The sequence below is a fragment of the Montipora foliosa genome, chromosome 3 (assembly GCF_036669935.1).
Source record: "Montipora foliosa isolate CH-2021 chromosome 3, ASM3666993v2, whole genome shotgun sequence".
NCBI classification, from domain to species: Eukaryota; Metazoa; Cnidaria; class Anthozoa; order Scleractinia; family Acroporidae; genus Montipora; species Montipora foliosa.
The window spans coordinates 48528360-48539174 of NC_090871.1; the positions used below are offsets into that span (position 1 = coordinate 48528360).

Below are 10815 nucleotides of genomic sequence, written 5' to 3' on the forward strand. Positions count from 1 at the left end.
GGGAGTTTCATTAGCGGGAAATGCAATCTAAAAATAACCTTACTTGTGAAAACGCCGTTGCACAAGTATAGTTAAGTTGCACGCTCCGGGTGATGGGCTCCTGGTTTAATGTTGATTAGATTTCCTATTTTACTAAACGTCAAACGCACGCGTACACCAGATTTGAAAATGGCTGCAGTGAAAATTCAACTCAAAAATTGCTTACAAAGTACTCTACGGAAGAAAAAAATAAACACGTTATTTGCCGGCCTAGGTCGGTCCGTATTGGGAAAAACTGTGCCCTCGGTCTTGAGTACGGCCCCGAGTATCCCCGAGATTTCGACCCGCGGATCGCTTATACTGTGAGCTAAGTTTCAGATACCTGTCGACCCCCGATCAGGCAGGGAGGGAGAGAAATGTCGGCCCCTGGACCATATAAGACATATCCCTTTCATCCACAAAGCTCTGTTCTCTCCCTATATTATAATCAATTTCCCATATATATGCAAAAAAAATTTCTACCATTTTTTCCATGTGGTATTGATATTGTGTCTTGGTACAGTACAAGTTGTCATATGCGCATGCGCTCTTTTGCAACTATTTTACATCAAATGGCGTACGGATATAGGATATGAAGCAGCGTATGCTTCTAGAGTTCATAGATTTATGTTAAACCATGGTCAAAATATATTTTCCGTTTCTTTAAAGTTCAGTAAGTGCCTGACTTTTCGAATTTGTTTCTAAACTGACACTGGTTGCCTAGTACCTACGTGCTACCCTCACGTACGGCCGGACGGTCGTACATATGACCTCACCCCCCTATAATAAAAATGATTTTAATCGCCTTGAAATATTACGTTTGCCTGAGAATTTGTCTCTTGTGAGTAGATTAATTCTTAAATTCATACACTCTTAGACATCTCCTGCTCTGCTATCTGTTAATTATCTGTTTTCGAAATGTTAAAATCTCTGAAAGCCTTCGGTGGCTCGAATTTCATCCTGGTGAACACTATGTCGAGGATTTCTGAGAGAGAAGCAAGTCTGGTTCGATTTTTCAAACAAGTGTCTCGCGGTCCCGCAAAGTCTCATCTATAACTCTCTATACCCACTAATTAGTTTTATAAGCAAAATAGAGACAGAGCAGGGCAAATTTAGACAAAACAAGGAACATACTCTGACGTACTGACTGCAAGCTCATAGGCTCCTTCTAATAAATATCCAATCAAATGTCGAAACATGTCGTATATATCAGTTGCAGCTTTTTGTTCAAAATCAGAAAAAAAAATTAAAAACTCTTATTTTTATCTACCTGTAAGATTCAAAATTCACCACACAGTCAAATGATCGAGCATGCAGGCGAGGACGCTATGATATATTTTTTAGCCCAATCAGCTCAGTGCACACGGAACACGAGATAATGAAGCATCGCATCGACCTCAGGCAGCTCCGGAGCCAACAGTTAACAAAATATTTCGAAAGAAAGTCAAAAGGAGATTACTTAATTATTTCGTCCCATGAAAGCCAAAAAGAGCAGATTATGCCAGCAGCGCTAGGAATTATGCTCGGTTTGCTAAATAGTGCCAACAATTATGCTAGCACAATAGACAAAAGCTTACCTACCTGTATTGAAATTTCCTTTAAGTATCGTAACATTGTCACCATATGATTGCCTAAATGGTCTCAATAAATGAGCGAGTCCTGAGGTTTATTTATTTCATAGAATGCTTTTCCCTCAAACTGAGAAGAATGTGGGGGTAGTTATCAATGTGAAAGAAGAAATAAGGGAAATTTGGAAAAAAAAAAGTAAGAAAACATTACATTCTTTTGGACTCATGGGTGAAATGATGCCATTAAATATTTCAAGGTTCAGGGCATGTTTAATGGCTTTAAAACAAGGCACGACCCGTGGTGGATTATACGGTTATCACCTCATTTTATACGCTTGTCAAAGCAAATTAATGCAGGTACATTATCCATTATGTTATAAGGTGCAAAAATTATAAGCTTTTACCATTTGAAGAAAGCCTTCAACAAGTTAGCAGAATGTGGAAGGGAAACGGTTGCTCCGCTGTTGTGCTGCTGTTAATGTTAGCTACTCAGGCTGTGGTTTCACAGAGACAAAGCTTAAAGTTTGGTAAGTGTTGATTGATTTGAATAATAAATCTAGATCCAAAGGATTTCTTCTAACAGTAAGTAACCGCCCCGGAATTTGTGTATTTAACGAGCCTTAATTGATGTTCTCAAATTACATCAGGAATTCCATAAGAATGAAACGACAAGCAAAAACGTCTTTGAAATGCACGTTTCCATGACTTCGACAGATGTAGGACAATATTTCTGTGTGGGTTACTTTCTACATTTACATAATGCCATTCTCTGACATCGATGTTCGTTTTGAGAGTTAAGAGCTCAAAGAATCTTGGCCTGTCAGTTTTCCTTTAACTCCAAACCTTTAATTTCCCATTTGGAATAACAATCAATGTTACAGTTGCGGTTTGATGTCTCCCACTTAACTTACATTGCCAGCCAAATTGCTATAGAAGTTTTTTAGCCCCACAAAGTATCGAAATCAATGAATGTTAACCATAGCATGCAAAGAAACACAACGGAAAGAGGTTTAACTTTTTAAAAATGGCACTAAAAAGTCTTATCCCCGCCAGTTTTACGTCAAACAATTCGGACTTCATTTTTTATTATGACCCTCCTTCCGCAAAGAGATGGCAGAACGCTCTCTATTGAAAAGCCATCGGGTCTCAAATGCAAGCATCTCTAAAAACAATCTCCTCTGAGTGAGAGACTTTTTCCTTTATTTTTGTTTTAAATATTTTACCCAAATTGAGAGCTTCTGCTCATAAAGAAAAAACAAAGCGAAAAAAAAAGATCTGCCAAGCTTTCGATTGCATAGTGACAGACCCATAGCTAAGAGCGATTTGGAAAACATTAGCTCCAAACTACAGTCAAAAGTTTTAATTCATAGCTCTCTTTCATTACTGTGTATCTAAATTAACTTCAAACAGAGGAAAGAGACTGGGAAAGGCTGATGTCGTGACTGAATAAAGGCCATTTGCAGAACTATTCCCAAATGGACTTCGATTTCTGGTGAACAACTCTTAGGTCCTAGTGCTTTTTTTTGTTGTTTGGTTTTTTTTTTCCGTTTACAGAGAAGTTTCAATTTTAGAGATAGTTCTATCTGCTTGTTGCAAAAGACTGACGTCTTTCCACTAATTTCATGGGATTGTGCAAGTGAGTTTTGATATTGACGGAAAAAAAAAAGTATTAAAGCGACCATTAAGTTCTTGGACCATGTTTCCAGAGAATCGAAGAAACAATAGGTAAGAGCAATATGCCAATAATAAAGCCCAACGTGCAACATGCAAAGCAGTGGTATTTTACTTAACTGACTTTTTTTTTCACCAGCTTATTTGAAAGCAAGTTAGAGTGAGAAACTCAATCGGTCCTTACTTAGCAATTCGGATAGATGACGAAAGGTTTTGTGCCTAGAAAATGGATTTTGAGAGTAGTTTTAATTTGCCCAACGGTGATTTTGCTTGGAGGCTAAATCCGGGGGGTGTCATTGTAGTCCACGCGTATAGACGTATAGTATTAATACACAGTTTGTGTACCACCATAACCATAACTAGTCGCGAACAAAATAAATTGGATTTTATCACCACACGCCTGCAAGTAACTCTTGGAATTGATGACGTAGGGCAGCCACGCAAATCACCGCATTTAACCCTTTCATTTACGTAGGAGTAGATTTTACTCTATCTAACGCCAGACGATTTTACTCGTCAATGGGGAACCCCTTGGGAGTGACAGGGTTAAAAAGAGCATTTTGGGTTTCTTGCAATTTAGTTTAATAAGTGTGAAAATCTTTTATTGTTCATAAGCGTCAAGATAATTTTCTTACCAGTTCTATTTAACAAACAACCTAAAAGCAAATAATCAAAGTTTTTGTTCGCTGCCGAACATTCCTGACTACGGAAGCGCCTCGGATGGTAGTAGCATTCTTCTGCTGAAAACATGAGAAAGTCAGTGGTCAGACCTTAGTCGACAGAGTTTTGAAATTAGTGTACGGCCTTTCATGCAATCTCTGAATACAAAACTGATCAGATATTGAATAGTTAGGTTCGTAACGACTCAGTTGTTCATCGTAATTTGAATGACTGTCCAATTTTACCATTTCAGTGCGTACTCTGAAAAGTCTTCTCAAGACAAAACACACCTTTAACTCTAGCGAAAAGGCAAGATTCGAAGGGAAAAAAAACATATGATATGTTTCAGCCAGTGCTTTTCTAAGCTCTCATTATTCCGTCGGAGCGTAAACTCCTTTAACCCTTTTCAACCGGTCCTCCTAGGTGAAGTCAAGCAACTATTAGCATGACGTATTTACGTACAACCATTGAAACGCGAGCGGTGAGGTTTCGTTTTCCTTAATAATTATTCAGGCTTAGCCAATCGAAAAATAATTCTTTTGTTCATTTTCGGAGGTTCGCAGTTCGATAAGTACCCTCACGTCCTCTCGTACTTGGTGCAAATTGTTTCCTTTGAATAAATTCTACGACACGCTCATAAGACACGACACGTGGTTGTGAAACATTCTGCCCTTATCAATGAGGATATACCGGTACGTAATTTACAATGTCATACGCCACTCAGGTACTTTTAGACAGTTACCATTTGAGACCAGCTTTCAGCAACTTGACAAAATGTGCAATTTGCTTTCTAGGCCAAACTGCCAGAAGTCTTATACCTCCCTAACAATCAAATTAAACTGATATTGAACTCGATTTGTTCCCTTAACTGAGGTTATTACTTTAATTTTAGTACGGGCAAATCTTCCCCAAAAACAGATCTGAGCTTCATTGTAATACTACCCGTTTGGAACTTTTCTCAGCGGTTACTTAACCGACTTTCCACATCATCCCGCCGGCCTGTCTTCAGAGCTATTAAGTCTTAAATGCTGAGAGGGACAAGGGACTTTCTTTTTTAGTATCGCCTCTAAAATTCTATTGAAATATATAGCTGGTACCTGCATAACAAATTAAAAGACTTATCGCTAACTCGCTGACTAAATTATGTCACTGCTGACTCTTCGTAGTTTCATGATTCCGAATCTCACACCAGCGTCTACCTTTAGAGCCAAACTGCCACAGGTTTTTTATAGAATCCTAGCAACACAGACCAAAGGCAAAGGGATTACTTGAAATCGTCTTCTTCAATTGATTGAAATGCTTATTGCGTTCACTTTAAGTTTCATTGAGTACGAAATCCTAATAAGATGCATTATTTTCTTTTTTATTTTCGTGAGAGACAACAGTGGAGAAAATTCAAAGGAGTATTAATGGGAAAAAATACCACGTATCAACTGATGAAATTCTCTTATCGGTTGATGCTAGCTGTAAAATAATGCTTAAAATCCTTTAAACGGCTCTCGTAAAGCAAAGACGTTCTTCCTATAAAATTTGGCGGCGGACAACCAGGAGATGGAACTGTTCAAATAATCCAGTACTAACAAAGTGTTAAAGGCTATAATTCAGCAAATTTTGGGCAAAATCCTAATAACATCCGTAATACCTCTCCTGGAACTTTTATATTGCTGGAAAGTAGATTGAAAACGGTCTTTTACAATTGTTTTTCAGCTAGTATGCTTAGTTAGAGAGAAAGAAGAAAATTGGTCGAACATTAGCCGAAGATTAACCTTTTATTAAAGCTTTGAAGTTCGATTCAAAAACTGTTTGAAAACGCAAGTTGAAATTACTTATACCTTTTGACAAGCTTATTAATTTTTTTTCGCGCCAAAAACGCGATTGTTGCCTTTGCTTTACATCTAAGCATCAAATCCAGTCCAACATCACAAGGCCGTATGGGTAAAACACATAGCATTAAATTACACAATTTCCCAGAGAATCTGTAAATCGTCATGTTATCTAAAATAACAACGGCTGAGAGGAAATTGTTAAAAGATACGAGCGGTACCGTAGGGTTAGTGTTAAGTCATCATGTTTTGTGAACTTCCACGGGAAAGCGATATCAAAATGGCGGACCGATCCGCTTAGAACTAGACATATGACTTACCTCTCCATCCCCATCGACTATTTCGGATATCGACCATAGATTATCGTAAGGGGAGTAGGTGACCGACATTTCGCAGTTTCTTCTTAAAAGACAGTATACTCACCCTCCCCTAGATAAAATATTTCGAGATACTTACCCACCACTACGCGTGGTCTAACAAAGAATTCGAAGAATTTCCATTTTTTTTTTGTGTGTCAAGTAAGACATCATGTTTTTTCCAACTCTTTGGAATATTGGCATCTGAAGCCGGAATTTTCATCAGGGAATATTATGTTGCTTACATGAAATATCCCCCATTCTAAACCTAAAAGTTCTCCTTCCTTCGGACTTAAAACTATCGAGTGTACACATAGATCTCTATCAATCGGGAATTTGAAAAAAAAAAACAACAACAACAACAGAATCGTCTCCAACTTTATTATTGAAAAACGAACAAGCTAAAAAAGTTCATTGCTTTTGTTTCGTTCTTTTTTTCAACGTTCAATTGAAAACCACTCTATCCATTGTTGCAAGCAAGTCAGATTTGTCATGTATATTTTCCTTTTCCGACTCAAAGAGTAAAAATAAGTTAGCGTATAAAACAATGTCAGCAATGTTTATCACGTGTAGTGATAATTCATTTTTTGCACAGGGGAAAGCGCGCTTTGATCCATTTGGAAATCGTATCCTATTTTGCAATAAAGTAGTTGAAAGTTTTGATAGAAAAAAGTCAACTTTTACCTAAACAGGTTAACAAAAAAAAAAAACATGGCAAGCAGCTGTTTAAAGAGGTAGCAACTGTAGCACTTGTAACATTTGTGCGACGAACGAATTACAAAGGCCCAAGTAACGTTTCGTCGTTGAAGAAAGCGAAACACATTTTCCATACTGCCTTCTCAATTTCATAAAATTGAACTTCAATGTTTCGTCATGCGCTCTTTTAAACTTGCCTTTTCTCTTCAGCAGAGAACGAGTCCTTAACAGGTACTCGCCGTACCCTCAGCAGCACAGCGCAAGGGTTTTTCGTCGGCTTGACGCCTCCCCAAAACCTGCCGAATAGTGCATTGTCGACGACGAGTAGGGCATTATTAATAGAGCAGCAACTGAGACGGACTGGAAGCAAGGTGTATTTTGTTACGCTATTTGATAAGAACAGAAACATCCCTTTTTATTCGGCCTACAAGTTGGAACCAGATCAGGCGAAACATATTGGAAAGTATACGAGGAGGCAAGGGTCAAGCAGTTGGAGGACTACTCCAGGTGGGTAGTTGTTTTTTTTTTTCAATTTTCTTGACTCCTTTGCCACTTTCTTTCTGTTTTATATTAATATTTGATCAAAGTAATGTTTGTCATGAGAAGATTCAATGATACATTGTCAGCAACAGAGTAAAATTAAAGGGGTCTGCTGTGCCCGCCTTGGCAGTAAAGGACAAAATATAAAGGGCTTCGGCAGTTTTTCCCCGTGACAGCTACGCCATGCTGATGAGTCCTGTAAGAAGAATGAAGCACTAGTCAGTGGCTGTTGGTGCTAACCATTGGTTAAAAGGTATCGAAACCTATACGTCTCTAAGGTAGTTAAACTCGGTTAGCGCTAACCATGCTTTGAGCAAGTGAACTCATGCCTAGACGATACGCTTGTGTACTAACCATACTACTTATCTGAGACGTCAACCTGGCTAGCGAGGTTAATTAACATAAAGACGAAATAATAACTTACTGGCCACCATGTTTGCAATCACTCTATTGATGCACTTGGTTGCAGAGAAGTTCAATTTGGTTTTTCATGATTACCCCGCGTTAGTAAATAAGTGAAATTTGGTTTATTGGGATGATTAACAAACCCGAGATGCTATGGAGTTTAGTACGGAATATGTCTTACACTTGGTTGGAAGAGAAGAGATCATTACTAAATTGAACATCATTTATTCATTTGAAGACCTTGACCAATTAGAACGTTTTAGTTGTTATTCTTTACGTTATATTAGAAACTTATGAAAATAGTACGTGCTCTCTCATTGGTTAATAGGTGTGTAAAGATAAGAGTATGTAAACACCGTTGTGATGTCACATGAATTTTGATTGGTTAAGTGTCGTCAGATGCGCGTTTTGATTGACTGGTAGGAAATATGAGCTTGTAGCAAGAAAAGCTATTTTGGTCAAGAAGTAAATAAACAGCATTCTCCTTCATTTGTCGAATTATTTTCGAGAAACATTTTATTAAAAAAAAAAGAAAAAAAATTAAAAAAAAAAAAAAACAATAGGTGAATTGGTATTCTTTTAACTCGGGGAGTTGGAAAAATACTCGACAGTTATGCAAACCCACGACTGCGTCTTGGGCTTGCATAACTGTCGGGCATTCTCCCAAGCCCACTCGTGTTTAGATGACGCTATGCAAACACGAAAAAATGTCCTCTGCCGCTTCATTGGAAAACTGGGGCGTGTTCAGCTCTATAAGTAATTTATCCAAAATGGCAGCCAAAAATGGCGGCCGAAAACACAAATAAGTTAAAATAAAATAAAATAAAATAAATAATAATAAAAAAACACGTATGCCAGTACTAGAAAGGGCACCTTTAATTTAGTGACGCTACAAAGTCTCAGCATATTAGGTGTTTTATCAGCTAATAAATTGTTGAAAAAAAAATTACACACGTTTTTATGACTGGGGGCACGGCGGGGAGTCATTCAAACGTCAGTAAATCTAAACTGAAGTTTTCCTGGGCAACATAACACCCTGCGACGTAAATCTTCACTGGACAACTAAAATATATACTTATGTGCTCTTTCTTTATTTTTTGGTATTAGTTTTATATTCAGTTCAATTTGAAGTCTTTCTAATCAGTTGCCGCCATTTTGAACAAGGTTCTATTGTTGGCCTTACCAGATGGAAATCCTTATAATGCGCAAGACCGCTCTTTTTCTGAGTCTGCAACAATGAGCAGCTTTACCAATCCATTACTTTTAACGAAAACCTCCGATCAGCAACCTGCAGCTGGTTCAGGTCATTGTTATTTAAAGCCTTCTCAACCAGATACCTTTATGAGAATGTCTTTTTGTACACCCTAAAATCAAAGGGAATTTGCTCATTTGCAGCTAGTTAAGAAATAAAAATACTTAATTTGAGTGACCCAAACTAGTAGAATTTCAGAAAAAAAAAAGTTTTTTTTGTTTAAATATGTTGAAAACATGTGACAAGTGGTATGAAAACTGACTTGTAGATCCGAACATGGTGGTTAAAATATTGTACTAAAGGCTCAAATGTCGCAAAACACGCGTGGACTTTTAATCATGATATTGACTTTAACAATTCTAAAATCATTGAGAAAGCGAACAACTGGAGTAGAAAGACATTGGAGTCATGGCACACGGCAAAAACTGTTGGGGCAGACAATAATTCGTGCCCGCTCCCAAGACAATATCACATTCTCTTAAAGAAACACTAATTTTCTTAGCATTTCAAACATTCTTTCTACTACATGCTTTTATCCTTTAATTTATGCGAATTTTTCGTCATATTTAAATTTCTTTCGCTTTTAGGCTTCACACATTTTTATCCGTTGAAGGCAGAAGTTCAGTCTGTCGAAAGCTCATAGTTTTTCAAAACTTTTTACCAGAGGACGATTTTACTTTTTCTTAGCATGAATCCTGGTAACGGATCTTCAATATTTTCACGTACAAAAATATAAATACATTAAGTACGACCTCAGTTGTTGAGCACCGGACTATCACGCGGGGGGTCGCGAGTTCAACTCCGGCCGGACCAACACTTAAGGTCTTTAAATAACCGAGGAGAAAGTGCTGCCTTTGTAACTACATCTGCAAATGGTTAGACTTTCAAGTCTTCTCGGATAAGGACGATAAGCCGGAGGTCCGGTCTCACAATCCTTAAATGTTAATAATCCTGTGGGACGTAAAAGAACCCACACACTTGTCGCTAAGTGTAGGGCACGTAGTTCCCGGTGTTGTGGTCTGTCTTCTGTTGTGTATCATGGTTGGGAGGGTAAAAAAGGGGCCACAGTAATTGGCGCAAGCTGTTGTGGCGCTCTGCCAGCTTGACTGGCAAAGTTAATAAAATAAAACGGCAAAGAAAGATTATAGCTAGTGAGAGGATTTTTCTGTTTTTTATCTTGTTTTCCGAGACATTTCTTGAGATATAAATTCGGTTGACTTATCTTGTATGTATCCGCAGGAGTTGTTGGTGTAAATAAAGCTTACTCAAACGCAATCAGCACTTGCAAGGCAAAGACGGGAAGCCCTCAGCTCAGCCGAGGTCACATGAATCCTTCAGCCATAAATTCCTTCGATACAGATCATATGAAAGCTACATACACTTTATCAAACGCAGTACCACAGTTCCAGCAGTTTAACAGCTTGCAGTGGGGGAGACAAGAGGAAAAGATGCGCAATTACGCCAAAAATACATGTGGAAAAGGTGACGGAACCCTTTACATGCTGACGGGGATATCAGATATTGGCCTGAAAATACCATCAGGTGGCGGAAATCCTGTACAAGACACCTCCATTACGCAGAGATGTCCTCAATACACATTTACAAGTAAGGGTACTAGTCAAACTTTGGGTACTCCTCGCGCGGTTTGGGCAGCAGGCTGTTGCGTGTGGCAGCCACTATCAACAACTACGCCGCCGGCAAAAAGAGCGAGATGGCAACCAGTCACATCATTTGCAGTAATGAGTAACAATCATCCCGACCAAACTCAGCTACACCTCACGCAGATGAGTGTCGCAGACCTGGAGACTCTCCTTACTCCCTCAGGA

General features: G+C 38.4%; 1 protein-coding gene across 2 annotated transcripts in view; it reads left to right on the top strand.

The window, feature by feature from the left end:
* Window positions 1-1947: 1947 nt before the first annotated feature.
* LOC137994935 (uncharacterized) overlaps window positions 1948-10815 on the top strand; it is a 9101-nt gene continuing 233 nt past the window's right edge. The window contains exons 1-3 of one of the 2 annotated variants that reach the window (XM_068840517.1): window positions 1948-2113; window positions 7003-7299; window positions 10229-10815. The exon at window positions 10229-10815 is cut by the window's right edge and continues 233 nt beyond it. In XM_068840517.1, coding sequence (XP_068696618.1) covers window positions 2023-2113; window positions 7003-7299; window positions 10229-10815 — 975 coding nt within the window. In that variant the 5' untranslated portion in view covers window positions 1948-2022. The remainder of the gene's footprint in view (window positions 2114-7002; window positions 7300-10228) is intronic. The other variant, XM_068840518.1, reaches the window with a different exon arrangement.